Below are 18,598 nucleotides of genomic sequence, written 5' to 3'. Positions count from 1 at the left end.
CAGCAACTTTACGTGAAATTTAAGACAATTTAAGACCTTAATTACCCGAATTTTAATTTAAGACATTTTAAGACTCAAGGACCCGCGGGAACCCTGGCAAGCAATCAACTGTAATCAACAAGAAACTTTTACAGTCATTTTAAAGTGTAGGTCTTTTTTCTTATTAATCCACAAATTTCCAAGTCTCAATATGCTGGGTCATCACAATTGTCAGGGTGAATCCAGAAGCATTTTTATTTATTTTTTTTACAACAAAGGAACTATGAAAAGTACCTTTAACTAAGTGCAAGGTTACACCACGGGCAACAATTACATAAAGTACACCAGTTTAAGGTTCAATGCAAAAAAAACATAAGTAATTGATGAAATTTCAACCACTGTTGACCTATAGTCTAATCAAAAACTTAATTTTAGAAAAATAAAAGTCAACAACATTTGCCAACATAAAACAAACAACCTCTAATACAAAAGAACTCTTATAAAATATTTTGTTTCCTCCTTGAAAAAGAAAAAGATTTAACACTAAAAAAAGAACATCGGTAAATCGGGGATCGTCCAATCACAGGTAATAGAGGAAATCATCCAAGTTATGGTTTGGCTCGCGGTGGATGCTTTGGCCCACCAGGAAGGCCAGTTTGTGGGCATACTGGCAGGGGGCTGGCACTCGAACGACGCCCTTTTGAGTGGGAGAGTCAGTCAGTAAGACAAGCAATGGAGAAGGACTTGTGCAACAATAATAAGAGTTGTTCTCTTACCATTAAGTCAAATCAAACAGCTAGATGCACACAGCCATCATTTTCTACAATAACTTTCATCTGTGCATTCAAACTGTTTGTCTCTGCAAGCTTGATGGGCCATGCCACAACCTCTTTCTTTATAAAGCGTGCGTGTGTGTGTGTGTGTGTGTGTGTGTGTGTGTGTGTCTCCATTACCTGCCAGTTGTAGTAGAGGTGGCACAGCTTGTAGGTGAGCCTCTGCATGTGGTCGGGCTTGAGGCCGCTGCTGTCGTACACCACGTTGTAGTGAGTGGGAGAGACGCTGCCCATACGCACAGCCTGACTCACGATGAAGAAGTCATACCTGAAGAGGAAGGCAGAGACACATATTTCACACTAAACAACATCGAAGGCACGCAGTGGGAAAAAACAGAGTAGATGCTCTAATACACATGGTAAGTTAAGGTTCACTGCATTACCAAAACCAATGCCAGACAGGACAAACAATTCAATGTAAGAAATCAAACATGCGTGTAGGGGAGAACACTTTGCACCGAGGCCTACATTGGGCCTTTATGCATCTATAGATCTAAAACACGTATGGCGTACCACTCGGGGCGCGTGACGTCGGTGTCGATGACCGTGCCGGGCGGAGGGTTGGCCAGCTTGCCGTCCATGCGGGCGAAGAAACGAGAGCAGATCCGCTTCTTCACCACCACCACCGTCAGCTTGGGCCTGCAGGACCGCAACATCAACCAATAAAACACCACAACACACGACCCCATTAGCACACAGTTAGTTATTACTACATTAGGAAACAGCTCCAATCGCCTGCTACTAATCCTAAGGGCAAGAGGCTAATGTAACCACACCAGAGTTTCCTTGGTCATGCTGCTGATCTTGTCATTTAATAGCCTGTGTGTGGCCCACATCTGTAATGAACACTAACAGGAACACAGAGGAACATTCAGGTTGTCAAGCTCACATCATAACCCACTTCTGACCGGTGTTTTGAGATAAGAGCATGGCTGAGTTGTATGTGTACGTCCTGAAGCAGCTGTTGGTGCATGCCCACTGAAGTGGAACGAAATCTAGCGCTGAGGGCCACATTAAGTGTGAAGTGTATCTATATGTGTGTGTGTGTGTGTAGAGATCGTACGCGTAATCCTGGCCCAGGGCCTTGATGGATTCCATGATCTGAGCCAGCTCGTAGTTGACCACCGTCTGCAGCATGCCGTCCCCTACTCCGTCGCGATACACGATGATGCGAGACGGCAGGCAGCCGTTGTGCTTGTACCACGCCTTCAGGGCAGCTGCGAAGCGGAGAGAAAAGGAGCCATTCTTTAGAAATTAGTTTAAAGCTGAGAGAGCTCAGCAGCACATCCAAACATCCCAACACAGAGGTCCACCACCGACAGGAAACTTCAGAAGCTGACTACTGCATCCTTACTACACCCCCTGAACCTAGTGGAGATGTGGTTTCAAATGTGACAACGCTAAATTCCTAGCTTCGGCATTATCACCATAACTGTCTGAGGAACATCTCCTGATCGAAACGGCAGACTCAAGAGTCTAAACTTACCGTGCAGTGCCTCCTTCAAGCTATCAATGATCTCCTGTCCACGGTTCTGCAACACACACTTGGAGAACCATCTGGAAAATCGAGAGGTGAACATCTCAGTTAACACTAGATATGGCCAAACCATTCAGTGATTCAGACACGTCCTACTGAATTATGTTTTTGTAATTTGAGTATATAATGGATCAATGAGCCTGGACAGAACAATACATAAACTTTCACTTTACTACCCCATTTAGACTGCCAGATCAACACAATGTCTGACACACATCTTAGTGTAAAGAACTATAACTAAGGAATGCTGTTTTGATTAACAGTGACAAATCTCTCTCTCTGTCTGTCTGTTTTTTAAACAGACCGATTAATTGTTTCACTGATGACCTGTGTTGCCAGTCAGCAACATCAGAGTGTGTGTGTGTGTGTGTGCACCTGGACATGCTCTGGTTGAGACTGGCCACCAGAGCCCCGATGGATCTCTTCCCGGCCAGTGTGTCGTGGTAGCAATCAATCCCCACCACCATCAGCTGTTTCAGCTGGGGGGCACAGCAGAGGGACACGACACAAGACAGGACTGAGTGAGCTTGGTGGCGTGACAAAAACACCCAAAGTGTGTGTATATAAAAACACATCTCATGCCCTCTTTGTGCCTTTGCCTTCCAGTGTGTTTATGCAAGTACGCAACATGCTATAAATGAGAATTCACACTGATCAATAGCTGTGCATGCAAATATGTGTGTGTGTGTGTGTGTGGTGTGTGCGTGTATGTGAGTCGTGCATGCGTGTACGAGTTGTGCACGTGCCTGCATATGTGCGAGTGAGTCGCGCGTGCGTATGTATGTGTGAGTGAGCATGTGTGTATGTGTGAGTGCATATTTCACCGGTATGTCCACACTCCACAGCTCTCCTCCCATCTTGCAGTTCATCTGCAGGGCGATCTTGGTGGCGACGGTCATGAGGGCCTGCGGGCGGCTGAGGGTGCGCGCGACCACACACTGGCTGGGCGTGGGGCACTCCACACACAGCTGCTTCTTCACACAGTCGTACTTATCCTTGCGGTTAGACGCCAGGACCACCACCACCTAGACACCACAGGTCACAAACAGAACAAAGACAGACATTTTAAAAGGTAAATACATGAAACACAAGTTTATAAGAACCCAAAATCCTGCGGTCATCAGCAGCAGGTCCACTGGCACTACCACAATTAACTTCAGGGCCTTCAACTATGCTGCACCCAAACTATGGATCTCACACCCGCACACTGGACTCCATTACCCAATTCAAAACTGCTCTTAAACGTATCTTTTTAAACTAGCATACCCACTCGAACTGCATTCTATTTCAAAGTACCGGTTTAACTTGCTGAGCTATGATCTGTTGCTTTACGCCATGTTTTACTATTGACTATAGAAACGTTTTATTATTGATATTTTGCTGTTAGGTGACCTTAAGTGCCATGAAAGGCACCGTTCAATAACATGGATTATCATCATTGTTAAACATAAGAAAATTCACACCACAAAATGAATTAAACCATATGATCAATACTTACTATTTACACTGTAATAAATAGGATCTAGAGATGGTAAATTCACTGGGTGCTTCAGGTTCTCAGGCCATGAGAAACCCTGAAAGACAGTGGTGTGTGTGTGTGTGTGCGCATGTGCATGTGTGTATGAGAATAAGGTTTCATACCATCTGGGTTCCTGGGGCAACATTCTGCTGGAGAGCTCGCAGCAGGGAATCCTGGCGATCTTCATACTCAATCCTGATCAGCGTGGCCAGAACATCATATAAAAGGCTTCAGTTACTGACTACTATACCACACAGCTCCTTCAGAGTGCTACCTACCTCTAAACACCCTGATATATACTAACTAGGGCTGTCAACGTTAACGCGTTAATCTATGCGATCAATGCGGCCGCGATTAACCCAGTATATTATTTTAAAGCAATTAACGCAACTTTGAAAAAATTAAATAAATAAATAAAATATTTTAAAAAAAAAAATGTATGCCTTTATTTGGATAGGACATGAAGTTATGACAGGAAGCGAGGCGGAGAAGAGGTGGGGAGAGGATTGGGAAATTACATCAGGCCAGACTTGAACCTGTGTCCCCTCGGGCAATGTAGCCGTAAGTAAGGGCCTTGGCCTACCATTTTATGGGAGCGATGAGGGACAGGTGGGGCTTGAATAGCCCCCCTTGTTCGAAGTGGGGAATGACAGAAAAAGTCTGAGAACCACTGCGGTAGTTGAAGATGGAGAGGGCCGAGGGATTGTTGGGCGGAAAGTCTCTGTTTAAGAGCCAAAATGACGAAACAACTAAAGTTGTGTGTAGCATTTGTCAAGCTGAATTTAGCTATCACCTTAATGCAAAGCACCCTACAGAAAGCAGTCCCAGGTTAGATGATCGCCAACCCATACTCCACGACTTCTCTAGGAAAATAACTAGACCAGTCCGTGAAAAGGTTACCATTTGGGTTGCCAGTGACTGTCGGCCCATCAACATAGTTGAGGACAGTGGGCTGATTGAGGTGATTCGAAATGCTTCAGGGGAAATTCTTACGATTTACCGTCGAGGGGCACCATTGTGTTAAAAAAAAAAAAAAAATACAATTAAACAACAGTGTCTAAAATACACACTGTCTGAAGTGATTACTTGTTTATTTATAAGATTTAGTCTTAAGAAAAAAAAACTTTTAAATCGCGATTAATTAATTTCAAAATGTGCGATTAATTAGTTAATTTTTTTTAATCGATTGACAGCCCTAATACTAAACACATGATATAGCACAATACTGAGACTCGACAAACACACTCAAGAAATAAAATAGTATAGACGTACATTTACAGTAAGCAGCGATACATTTACAATTTTATGTGTTGGCATTCTGGCCCATACACTAGTCAGTAAACTAGTAGACCCCTCTAATGTATAGGTGTGTGTGTGTGTGTGTGTGTGTGTGTGTGTGTGTTCTTACATTGTGGCTCGTGCCATGCGCATGCCCATGGGTCCTGCCACCCTGTTGAGCGTCTGCAGGAGCGACTGGGCTACGTCTGCGTTGCGGCGGGTGAACAGCATGAGCCAGTTGTCCATGGGCATGCAGCTGATCAGGGGCACGCCACGCATCTCCTTGGACCAGTCGGCCGCCCACGGGGCGTACTCAAACTACAGCACACGCGGACACCGCCACACAGACAGAGAGAGAGAGAGAGAGAGAGAGAGAGAACGGGATAGACAAGGAGAAACACAAGGGATAGATGGAGTGTGATAGAATGGAATAGACAGGGAGAAACACAAGGGATAAAAATGGCAAAAGTCAGAAATGAACGCAGCGAAAGAGCTAGAGCTTAGAGCAACAGCTTTCAAAAACTAGGATAACAGGGCAGAGTGGAACGTTAAAGCCAAAACCATGTCACTTTTTAAGGTATGCTTTTAAAAAGGCGACTAGCTTTAGTATATCTCCAAATTCATTTGGATGGTTTACGGTCATGCAAAGGACAGATCAACGCGTGTCATTCCCACCGGCCATCCAGGATATGCACCATGTATCTGTGTCCGGCTGAAACACCCCGCAAATGTGTAACAAAAGCTTTCAGACAACAACATTGCCAGCTATATAACCAGAAGACATCAGTTAGCAAGCTTTTCTCAGTGCCAACTGGGCTGCTGGTGGTGTTTACGAGGCTTTTAGGTGGCTAGCTAGCTAACTTTAGACCAAAACTCCTTACTGCTGCTTTAAAAGGCACACAAGTGAAAGGAACAACTTTGTCCATCACAAGAACTAAGATATGAGTTTGAAAACGATCATGTTTTAGATGGGTTAAACTAAGCCTTCTTTAACATCTGACAACTGTCAAGTCATCCACAAAAGTGTATTGGCATGGTGTGTGCGCATGTGTGTGTGTGTGTGTGTGTGTGTCTGCCGTCCTCACAGTTCTGCTCCCCTGGACGATCCTCTCTGCGGGGAGCACGCGCCCCTTCAGGCTCAGGAGTTTGTCCTCGAAGCTCAGACCCCACGGAGTCAGCTCATTCTGCGCCTGTGAGCTCCTGAAAACACACACACAGGCTACATGTGAATCCCTGACCAGACAGACAAGGTATCAGTTAATATACCCATCAAGTAAATATCAACAGAAACACACAGCCACACTATCTTTACCCTTCTAATATTAACTGAAGTATGTGTGCTCATAAAATATAGTCCGAAGAGTCAACATAATAATTCAGTGAAATCGGTTCTCGTATTTCAGCTATTATCCGAGACGTCTCAGTGTGTCATACCACTGGACCGTTGAGATGTGAACTGTATAACTGATTTTGGGATGAAAGTGGGCGTCTTACTTCTGGATCTTTCCGACAAAGCTGTTCAGCCGACTCTCCCTCTGGTCGGGGGTTAGTCTGGTGTGGGTGGACAGGTCCTTCATGATGTTGAAGTCATTCCGCATCTTATCAGTCAGGCCTTAGGAGGGGAAACACAAACACACCACACAACTGCACCAACTAGACGGACACCGCATCAATTCATATCCAGACACAGGCTAGATTATTCACCTAATTTCTCCTCGTAAAAACACTCAGAAACTTCATGTAAGACCCTTCTATGACTTCAAAATGGAGTAATGTCATGTAAGTTCATAAGGCTGTGGTACTATTGCCAAGGAATCATGCGTTTCAGTTTTTCCCAATACATATGCCATATCCTTGCTAATCTGAGCAGCCCGTCACCTCCTGCACTCTGTGATCTCACCTGTCAGGAAGCAGAACTCTGGGATGAGGAGAGCGGGGCCTGGGGGAGGGGCTCCAGCCGGTCCCCTCTTCTTCACCCTGCTGATGAGCAGCACCTGGTTCCCATCTACGATGTCCAGATTGTATTGCTGTCGGGGAGGAGAGAGATGGCGCAACAGTTGGAGGGAGAGAAAGGAGATGAGGAGGAAGAAGAGAGAGATGGCGCGACAGTTGGAGGGAGAGAAAAGAGGTGAGAGGAGAGAGATGGCGCGACAGTTGGAGGGAGAGAAAGGAGAGGAGAGGAGGAAGGAACAGGCACAAGCACAAGCAGTATGGATGAAATGATTCCACCAGATCACTAGGGTTACTACCGTCTTGTAGTACTGCCTGAAGCTGATCTCGGTGTCGCCCCTCTTGAAGGTGTTGTTGGGGGTGTGGTCCCACGCAATGTCATCAATCCTGTAGGTCTTGTTGTTGTACCTTAGGGGGAGAGAACACACCAAACCCACATTCACAATGTAGTTACACCAAAACACTGCATGTCGAGTTAAACCAACAACGCTGACCATATATCATCAAGTGTTTCTATACAGTCATGGCTCCTTCCTCCGCACCCGACAGTAGCAGATGTACAGAGATAAGTTGCTTAATAATGTAATAAGCACCGGGCAATTACGCAGACACTTACTTGGTGAGCACGATGAGGCCTACCAGCTCCTTGGCACAGGCCTCGGCAAAGTTGTGGTCACCACACTGCCTGCGAAGCCCCATCATGAAGTCCAGCACGGTCTCGTTGCGCAACACCTTATGGCTAACGTCCATGCACAGCATGATGCTGGACTCGTACTGGAGAATGTTGGTCTGGAAGCCGGGCCAGATGGTCAACCTGCGCGCGCACACACACACACACACACACACACACACACACACACACACACACACACACACACACACACACACACACACACACACACACACACGGGAAGGAGACTCGCATTATAAAAATACATAGTAGCACATGCAGGTGGACCGCAGCATGCAGCACCAAAAGCCATATGAACTCCTTCATTAAGATGTGCTTAAGACCTGAATGGACATTCAAGAAGGCTTGATATTACACGTTTTGATATGCAGTGATGCTTCTACGGTATTGTCTAATTCTAACATGTACAGTGTGTCTCATTTCTACTAAGATTGAGTGTGATCACACTGCACAGCTGGACGGACACACACACACACACACACCTGTGCTGGGGGATGTTTAACGGGTCATCAGGGTTGTAGTGATGACGGCCAATCTGCTGCATGTTCAGAATCCTCAGTATCCTAGCAACACAAAAGTAAGAACATGATATGAGTCCAAAATGAAAGCTATACATCTTCAACACACCATCCTTTGAAGCAAGAGATACAGGGCACAGGGGCTTGAGTTGTGGCACACACACACACACACACACACACACACACACACACACACACACACACACACACACACACACACACACACACACCTCCTAAAGATGATGTTGTAGAACTGCAAGGTCACTGGAGAGGAGGGGAGCAGCTCGTTTGTCAGGGTGATCTTAATCTGAACCTTCTCTCCCTGCCTGGTCTCAGCACACAGCACTGTCTCCTAAACACACACACAGTACATCAAAAATGAAATTATTCGACTGTGTTTTCTCTGCATAGAACATCTATCTGCAAACATTCATATTCATCTACAATAATAGAAATATATATATATATACACATATATTTAATATATATAAAAAAATGGACCGTTAACTATGGAGACCCGCAACAGAGAAAATGTGGATCCAGTATGTACATCCTGTGCATGTGTGTGTGTTTGCATGTGTACCGTATTAGGGAGCCGATGCGGGAGGAAGAGGATGGATCCATCAAAGCTGCGTGAGGGGCCCAAGGTCTCCTCCTGCTGGTGGACCAGCGCCATGCGCAGCCTGCGGGATTCCATGTTCGGGTTGAAGTCCACGTGGTACTGATACAGAACCCACTCGGGGCGAGACATCAGGCGCACGAAGTTGGCCCGCAGGTCGATCGGGGAGCCAGATGAACCTGAGACCACAGACAAAAGGGTTAAAGGTTAAACTCTACAGCCAAAATGGTTGCCTCTCTGAAGAGTCATGAAGTGTTTGTACCGCCGCAGAGAACATATGGTTCAGAGACAGCTAGCACCTCATTCTTCTTCTTCTTATTATTCAGTGACCCCCGAGTCTGTGATTTGACTTATTATTTTTGATTTATTGTCAATGTTATGTTTGATATATACGTTAATGACTTTTTTAGGTTGTATAGCCTTTTTTTATTCTGCCAGGGGGACTGCCAATGGAAACTAGCCTTTTGGCTATATTTGGGTGCATTTACATTTTAATGTTCATGAATGTACACTGTCCCTCTTGATCAAATAAACAAATTGATTGATTGATTGCGTCTCATACCACTCTTGGAGTCCTTCACGTGCTCCATCTGCTGACGTGTGAAGACCTCGGAGTCGTGGAAGTCTCGCCGGCGGCCTCCTCGCTCCCCGATCTTCACTTGCTGGAACCCTGCCGATATCTGGGCCACAGCTGGAGGAGAAAAGACACAGAGAACCGGAAAGGGTCGAGAATGTCATACATGAGCAGTTCTGCTAGTTCTAAGACCCAAGGGTAAATTCATTCCCTTAAAAGGTAATGAATAGAGAAGTAGATCTAAAGAGAAGTCGAAGCATTTTCTTTCTTGCTTTCTCCACCGAATGATGATCAAAAAGCTCACCACGTTTTGACCAGTGTGTTTTGAAGGTCAGCTTTATGTACTGTAGGCTGAGCTGGGTCTTATGTGGATGACTCACAGCCAATAGGCTGGGTCTTTCCATGACTCGATTCATTAAGCACTTAAGTGATCAACCATCAGTCATAGTAAAAAAAAACTTCAGTTAGAAATTCAAATATTTATGATGCACAAACCAAATTATAATTGAGAATTGTTCAAAATGGATCTTTTGAATATTAGGTGTAATGCTATCAACAGTATCCCCCCCCATTCATTTATAGAAAAGCCCAAAAAGACATAGTAAGTAGTTAATAGTTATGGCACAGAGACATGATTTAAATGTTTTACTTTCACAAAGTTTTTCACCCAGACAGACATCACTGTAGAAACAACTCAGCAGGGAGCAAGTCGTCAGGAGGTTTAATGACCAAAGACTTGCATTATAACTATGACTTTAGACAGGGTGTCTACAGATATAAACAAGTTAAATTTAAGTCTTTTCAAGACCTTTTTAATACCAAACTTGCAATGGATATACACACCAATAGTGAAAATATACTCCAAGTTGACATACTGATGTCAGTTAAAATGAACAGTGAGGTAGAACTAGAGACGTAGAAGGTAGAACTAGAGACGCATTTATGCAAGAAAATGTGATTGCTCTGCAGTAGTAAAGGACAACTAACAGTAACTGGATCAGACATGGGAGTAGAAATCTAGTATATGCTTTTCACCACTGACTGAAATCATTAACCAACCATTATTTAACAACTTATTGAATTCACTCTAATACTGTTTTGAAGAAATTTCAAACCTTTAACAACTGTATTATGTGGTTCGACCTAATGTCACCTGCTGTCTTAACACGTTTGTGTCATATTGTTATTCAGGGTAGCTTATGTGATTTTGAGTCTGTTTTATAATAATAAAAAAAAATTATTAATAATAATTTAGACTTAAAAAGGACCCACGGCCACCCTGTTAGAACTAAAAAAATATTATAATTTGCGTATGCTTTACATTATGATACGCAACAATGCAGTCCACTTGTCGACCCATTGGTGAGCAAAGCCCTGAACCATCCATACCTTCCATAGTGGCTGGTGGAGGGGCCGTCTTCTGCCGGCCACGCCCCACAAGTTGCCCCTCAGATGGGGGCATGACATGGCGGAGGGGATCAGGCGCCGCTGCCGCTGCAGACTGTTGATGGAGTACAGATTTGAGATGAAGTTACAATAAAGGTTGTAATGTTTCCATCCAGGTAAAATCAGGAGTAGATTTGGACCAGATTAGGGTCAGGGTGCTTGCCGTGTCAGCTGCATTTCAGCACTGTACTGCTTTACACAAAAGTTTAGGAATTCAGACTTCACCATACTTCTGCCTGAACCTTGCTTTTCAGCACTTTTTACAGATCATATATAGCTCATGCATAAAAAAATTAAATGTCTAGGGTTCTCTTAAGATTTGAGGACATTTGTTCAGTATGGCACTTTAACATGTATTTTGTATTGATTAAAATGTAGTAACTGCAGTTAGTTTTCGTTAATTAAGTCAATTAATACATTATCAAACCTCTCCCTTAAAACCATCCTTATACAATCAACATATTTTCTTTTTCGTTATTTGTTTCCATCTTGGGCAGTCCACTTCTGATTTCCCCACTAATGAGTGTGTAGGCTTACATTTATGTAAGTGGGGAACTTGGATCCCATTTAATGTTCCTTACTTGGTCAGTGACCTTCAGCGCCAAAACGGCGGCTAATTTTCATGACACTGTAGCAAGTCGGCAGAGCTGTGGTTTGAAAATCTTACCGCCCCAGGAGCTATGGTGTCCTGTCCCCTTGCTCGGCCACGGGATCTTGATCTTGCTCTTCCGGTCATGATAGAATCTTACGGTTGAGGAGAAAAAAAGTGAGCACACATTAAGAATCTAAATTAACATTAACTGTTCTTGCATCACTACAGCAACGTCTCCGCTCAACTGAGCCAGGAGTGGAGAACACGTGTTCTGCATCCCCTCTGCACGTGGCCCCTTAAACTGGCTTTGCCCAAGTGCATGAACTTACATTTTTAAAGAAATGTGCACATTCCTGGGGAATTGTATTCCTTAGACTTGTACAAATAACGCAGGAAATAGATGAACAAATTTGCAATTGTGCGACAGACTCATTTTGGCTTTCATATGACGTTACGGTTCAATTTAGCTAGCTGGTTTTCAAATAATTTCACTGCTTGCTGATTGGACAGATAACTACTATAAAAATAATTTATATTAAAAAGGTAGAATACAGTTATTTATTTTCAGAAAAAAACGTAGTCTGCAAATTCTCCAAACAGCAGTCTGCTATAGAGTTAAAGATGCTTATCAATTCAGGTTTACGGTCAAATCAAACATTAGGCTACTAACTAGCCAACTAAGTTAGCTATTTAGCTCAGATAGCAAAGTTAGCCAATTAATGTTAGCTAGCTCAGCATGCCAGAACTAAACATATTTGCACACTCAAGTTGATTAACACCCCTTCCACCCACCCCATTATGGTTAATAATTGGTTATTAATCGTCTTCATTATAAGCGAGTTATACATTTCTAGCTAATTTCCATGCATTACTAACGTCATTGCCTGCACTTGGCGCGGTTTCATCACTACCATTACTCACCTCAAACTTGATCTGATTTGACTGTTTGATGAAAAGCCCTTTGGTCTTTATACGCAAGTAATACTCCGCGTAGAACTTGTTAACCTGGCGGATCGGGTCCCAGAGCACTTTAAAACCAGATTTGGAACAAACTCCCCCCCAAATTATAAAACACATCGTCCTTGATATTGCATGAACTAGGAGGGTTCAAATGACAGAACTGTCAAATAATGTCATCTGAACAAGGCACTACTTCTTGCGGAGGCGTATTGATGTTGTGATTAATTCATCTTGGAAATGAGTCAGCCATTATAATGAAGTAAAACATATATATATATATTGTAATCACAAATGATAGTGCATTCAGATATTGAGACATACTCTCTTACATCCGAATTCGTTTACTTTAAATTACATGCATATAAAACATGCACATGGAAAAGTGACAATTGTTACAATTTGGCAGTGGAAAAAATGTTTTATTGACCAGCAGCGAGAGGATCAAAGTTGTAAGGGACCCAAACCTTTGAAAAACCACAAGGCACTGCTCCCCTCAACAAAAAAAAACCTCAATATGACCTTGTCCTTAAAAAAAAAAAAAAAAAAAAAAAACGGAGTTAGAAGATGCCAAACAGGCCACGCTGACAATAACATAGAGTAGCATTTGTTCTTGAACATATCCTACAGTTAACATAAGCAGTTAACATAAAGTCCTGAAAAACCACCATACGAGGACACCAATTCGATACTCTAGTTCCATACACAGCAGTCTTCTACACAAAGGCTTTAGAATGGAGTAACATTGAAGGGGTAAGATTCTGCACATTCATTTTTAATTGAACAAAGATGGAAAAAAAAGTGTTGCCTCAAGACCTCCTTTAAATATTATTAATAATACTAAGTCAATTAATAATAATAATAATAATACACAGCGTAGAAAAAAATTCACACTTCACAAAGTTTGGTACTTAGAGAGCAAACACTGAAACAAAGACCGATTGCATTTTGTTTCATGTTGTGGTCCAATCTAATTACACCATAGGTTCTCAATCGTACTCCTCAGGCCCCCCCTGCACTGAAAAATCTTGCAGTCTGACCAATCAGGCTACACTTGATTGAAATCAGCACGGTTGTAACGCTCTTGATTAGAGAATTCAGGTGCACTCAGTTTAACAGGAGTGTCACTGATGAGTTCAGTCTGGAAGGCAGATCAAGGAATGTTGGAAGAGATATAGAACAGGGAGGAGCCCAGGAGAAAGGTTGAGAGCCCATCAACCAAGAACCCACAAGGGAAGGGGGAAATGGGCACAGTAGTACAGGGAGACACAGGTGTAAGAGGTTGAGGTAAAACAAGGGGAAACATGCATAGACTAGGCTGTACTTACCTGCCTCAAAATAGTTTCAAGCTTGTTTCAGACCACAACATAAATGGGAGAGGGACAGAAGAATGGTTGGTGAAACTTGATCAGTCCCAAGTTGAACTGTGCTGTTGTTGGTGCATCCAATGGTTTTTGCATACCTTTTACGTAGTTAACTTGGTAGTTTTGGACAAAAACGATTTAACAATTTAACGAGCAGTCAAATCCTGGGAGGGATACCAACCAAAAGGAGCAGAGAAGTAGCTGCGCATGTTCTATGTGCGCAAGTAACACAGGTGTAGTCAATCAGTTTGTTATAACCCCTGCTACCACCTAGTGGCAATGCATTGTCACTGCAGGGCTTGACAGAGGCACGTGTGTGGTAAGAAGCTTGCTTCCCACTATGCAGGATCAATCGTTTTAGTCTTGCGGTGGCAGACTTAATCTTGTAACTTCACCGTTCTTGTGGGTTCAAATAGCCTATCTGCCAAGTGTGTACTTGACACTCATCAGATGTTGCATTCAGTGCAACTTCATTCGTGGATCCGGCCGTGATTTGGATCCGATCCAAAATGTAATGGGTTCTTCGTTGGCCTGTGCTACACCCTTCCACCAGGTCTCAAGAATCGGGCCGGTAGTTTTTTTTCTCCGTAATTCTGTTGACAAGCAGACACCAGGGGCATGTTCATTCTCAAAACGATGTGCACTGTTTTGCTACGGTTTCCGTGTTGAACGACATGTTATCTTGAAACGGTGTGTAGGCTAACTGGCGTTTTCTCTCGTTTCATGGGTGTATCAGAGGCGAATGTAGCAAAACAGTATACGCTGTTTACAGATTGAACGTGACCCTGAGCTAAACCAACAAATAAGGTGTGGCACATAGTCCAAAAGTCTGGAACAATTAGCTGTCTGCTTAACATTGCGAGATGTGGTGTTAGGCCATGGAGGAGGAGGTCTGCACTTCGTCAGAGCCTGTCTTGCTGCCACTATTTCAGGTGAATAAATATTCTTATTTGGACTACCAGCCCATGGACACCATCTTCACCTCCTTCACCACCAGCAAATGCAACTAATTTCTATCCTTCTTCAATGACAAAATCATCGCAATCCTCCCCTCTCCCTTCTCATCACCAATATCATCAACTCCTCACTGTCCTCTGGTCTTGTACCCCCCCCCCCCCCCCCACTCAAGCTCGCTGCTGTCACCCCCGTACTGAAAAAACCTGGTCTTGACCCCGACACCCCCAACAACTACCGGCTCATCTCCAACCTCCCCTACCTGTCAAAAGTCCTTGAGAGAGCTGTCGCATCACAACTCAAGTCCCACCTCAATCTTCATAACCTCTACGGACCCTTCCAATCCGGCATCCGTTCTAAACGCACAGAAACTGCCCTACTGAAAGTCACAAATGACATACTCCTCTCTGCTGACTCTGGCTTCCTCACTATCCTCATCCTCCTTGACCTTAGCGCCGCGTTCGACCACTCCATCCTCCGCTCACGTCTCCAGCACTCCCTTGGCATAACTGGCACTGCCCTCTCCTGGTTCACCTCATATCTCTCAGACCGACATCAATTCATTTCCATAAACAACTGTAAATCCTCCACCTCCCCTGTCACCCACAGTATCCCCCAAGGTTCCGTGCTTGGTCCCCTCCTCTTCATCATTTACATCCTTCCCTTGGACAAATCATCCGTCGCCACGGTCTCGATTTCCACAGCTACGCTGACGACTCCCAACTCTACTTCTCTTCTAAGACCATCACCTCAGTTACTCACTCTCACCACCTGTCTTGCTGATATAAAATCATGGATGCAACAGAATTTTCTCAAACTCAACTGCAATGAATCTGAAATACTCATAATCGGCCCTAAACACCTCATCCGCTCAGCCCAGACCTTCTCTCTCAACATTGACGGCTCCATCATCACCCCCTCCACCCAGGTCCGCAACCTTGGTATCATCCTCAACCCCACCCTCTCTTTCTTACCCCACGCCAATCACATCACCAAAACTGCCTTCTTTCACCTCAAGAACATTGCAAGCCTCCGGCCCTCCCTGTCCTTTGCCACCACCCAAATTCTAATCCATGCCCTCATAACCTCCAGACTCGACTACTGCAATCTTCAAAATGTTCAGAACTTCAATATGTTCAGAACTCTGCCGCTCGACTGCTCACCTCCACCCGCCGCTATGAACACATCACCTCGGGTCCTACGCAACCTCCACTGGCTCCCGGTCAAATACAGGATAGACTTCAAAATATTGCTCACCACCTACAAAGCCCTAAACAACCTGGCCCCTCCTTACCTTTCAGACCTCCTCCCCCTCCACGCCCCAACCCGTTGCCTCAGGTCCGCCGGTGCAAACACTCTGAAGACCATCAGGACTAAGCGCCGGACCTGGGGTGACAGGGCCTTCTCTGCTGCTGCACCCTCCCTCTGGAATGCCCTCCCCATCCACATCCATCAGGCTCCCACCATCATTCAAACAAACCCTCAAAACTCACCTCTTCAAACTCGCCTTCACTTGCTAACCCCTGCTCCCTACCCTCCACTACATGACTGATTTCGCACAGCTTTTTACTAAAATGTTCTGTTTGTTTGTTTTGTTTGATCCTCTGTCTTTTATATTTGTGCTGTTGTATTGTTTTGTTTGTCTTTGCACATGTAAAGCGTCTTTGAGTATTTAGAAAAGCGCTATATAAAAAAAAAATATTATTATTATCATTATTATTATTACCAGAACTATTCTAATACCTCACCAAGTCAGTTCACGACTGTGGATCGTAGATAGGCAAATATATCTGAGATGTGCACTTTCCATCCCATGTCTTTCTTTTATGCACACATGGAAATTGCTTGTTTAGAGAAATGCAAATTTGTGAAACTGAACACATGCTACCCATAATGCTCTGGAAGACATCTCCCTTATTGCCCCCAGCTGGGCGGCGGTGTCCTGTTTTATTTCCATCGTTGTTTTGATGTAAACAAGATCAGAAAAGTCTCATTTGTTGACATGCACATAAATAGTGCACAACATGAAATGTGAGCACAAATTTGCTCTTTCGGCAGTCAGCGGTTTCAAAGGGAGGATCAGACTGGATCAGAGCTAGTCTGCCTCTCAGATCATGCTATGGCCTGACTTGTCTGATGTTCTTGGGCTGACATTTTGGGTGAAAAAATAATGAGAACAGATCTGCAGCATCCCACCAAGTCACAGTTAGTAGTTTTCACACTTCGGATCGTTCAGATATACATTAAAACAATGTGATGTATAACAATGAGCTGATAGGGATACCAAATGAAATAGGAGAATGTGATAAGAATATCTTACTTAATTGTGTGTGTAATGCATTTTGGTGCCCATCATTGGGATCAGTTTTCCATTGCCATTTGTAATTTGTAATAATGTTATCTAAAATATCTAAAATAACATGTTAAAATAATGTTATCTAAAATATCTAAAATAGCATCTGTCTTGTATTAAAGAGTTATTTCATTTCTCTTTGTGTCCAGAAAATAGTCCGATGTACTATTCAGACGAAGGCCTTTCTTCCATAAACTGCAAAGTCACTATATGAGTATCTTCAGATAGGCCCACACTATGTGTGGGGCTGTCCATTTGCAGTCTCTCGTGTAAGCCCAGGCAGTCGACAGAAGTGCACCTCAAAGTGAACGTCTCCAGACGTCCTCTCAGACTTTGATGAATGATTGATGCCTCAAACTGTTGAAGAGGGCTGCTGCAAAGTCACCGGCTCTCCTACCTGCTTTGTGAATCTGAACACAGCCCCTAACCCTGCACCCGCAGCGTCGCCTTTACTGGAATAATTAAACGAATCAGCAGTCTCTTCTCTTTCATACTGCGGAACCCTGCAAAGCCGTTCCTCCCATTATCTACTGTTAGTACTACCCTTTCACCCCATCTCTCTCTCCCTCTCTCTCTCTCTCTCTCTCTCTCTCTCTCTCTCTCTTAGCTACACTGGCACCTCTGAGGGCATTTTGGGGGAGATCCACGGAAGTCTTTCATGTGGAGATCTGAGTGTGCTTGATCATTCAGACCTAAGGGGGTTGTGGGTGTCTGAGAGAAATCACACAGAGGCCTGTTTATTCACCCTGAGAAAAGTCCAGCCAGACTCCTCCATCATAAATAAATAAATATAAACACTTCCTCATAATATCATTTGATCTTATAATACAATTAGTTGGCCATTTAGATCACAGGGCAGTATAAATACTGTTCAAAAATATTTGCTGTTTTCCTCTGATACAGCACCGAAGAGTGTATACAGGACAGAATTATGCTTGGGTTTAGTGTCTATGAATGAGAGATGATTCTTAATTGGTTCAAGGATTTAACTAAAGACCTTGTGTTGTTTTCAGGGGCTTCCCAGAGCATGGTCATAACTGCTGAACTACTCAGTCAGTATGTTGATTGATTACAGTCATGTAAACACTGGGCATATTCTGGACCCCAGGATGAAAAAGGTGGAAAAGATTCTGTGGAAGTGTTCCACGCTGGTTAGCTTGTGCACCATCATGCAGTATGGCGGCAAGCCTCTAGGGGGCGACATTTCTCTGTCATGGCCGACCATGGAAATGTTGAACTTTCCCCTGATTACTCACCTGAATGCCTACAGCGAAGGCCTTTTGAACAGAGTCTGAGAGAACAAGACATTTGCTGTAATTTATGTTCCCCTTCAATACTGTCATCCAAGTAATATAAATTATATTCATTTTGAGAGGTCATTTATGGGAGCCATTTTTGGCACGTTTCAGATCTCGATGACTACCCTGGGGAGAT

General features: G+C 43.9%; 1 protein-coding gene across 1 annotated transcript; it reads right to left on the bottom strand.

Annotated features, from left to right (window-relative positions):
• Positions 1 to 210: 210 nt before the first annotated feature.
• Positions 211 to 13,928, bottom strand: piwil1 (piwi-like RNA-mediated gene silencing 1). Its single transcript, XM_031570003.2, has 21 exons — positions 13,823 to 13,928; positions 11,612 to 11,693; positions 10,888 to 10,999; positions 9,487 to 9,615; positions 8,889 to 9,103; positions 8,536 to 8,657; positions 8,270 to 8,350; positions 7,713 to 7,910; positions 7,396 to 7,504; positions 7,047 to 7,173; positions 6,641 to 6,758; positions 6,232 to 6,346; positions 5,277 to 5,464; positions 3,991 to 4,063; positions 3,174 to 3,374; positions 2,725 to 2,828; positions 2,299 to 2,369; positions 1,876 to 2,029; positions 1,326 to 1,451; positions 933 to 1,080; positions 211 to 676 (listed from the first exon to the last, which is right to left on the bottom strand). Exons 2-21 carry the CDS (start codon positions 11,678 to 11,680, stop codon positions 560 to 562), a joined length of 2,577 nt encoding a protein of 858 aa, XP_031425863.1. The 5' UTR covers positions 11,681 to 11,693; positions 13,823 to 13,928; the 3' UTR covers positions 211 to 559.
• Between the last annotated feature and the right edge of the window lie 4,670 nt (positions 13,929 to 18,598).

The sequence above is a fragment of the Clupea harengus genome, chromosome 7, assembly GCF_900700415.2.
Source record: "Clupea harengus chromosome 7, Ch_v2.0.2, whole genome shotgun sequence".
NCBI classification, from domain to species: Eukaryota; Metazoa; Chordata; class Actinopteri; order Clupeiformes; family Clupeidae; genus Clupea; species Clupea harengus.
This window is presented reverse-complemented; position numbering and strand designations above follow the sequence as displayed.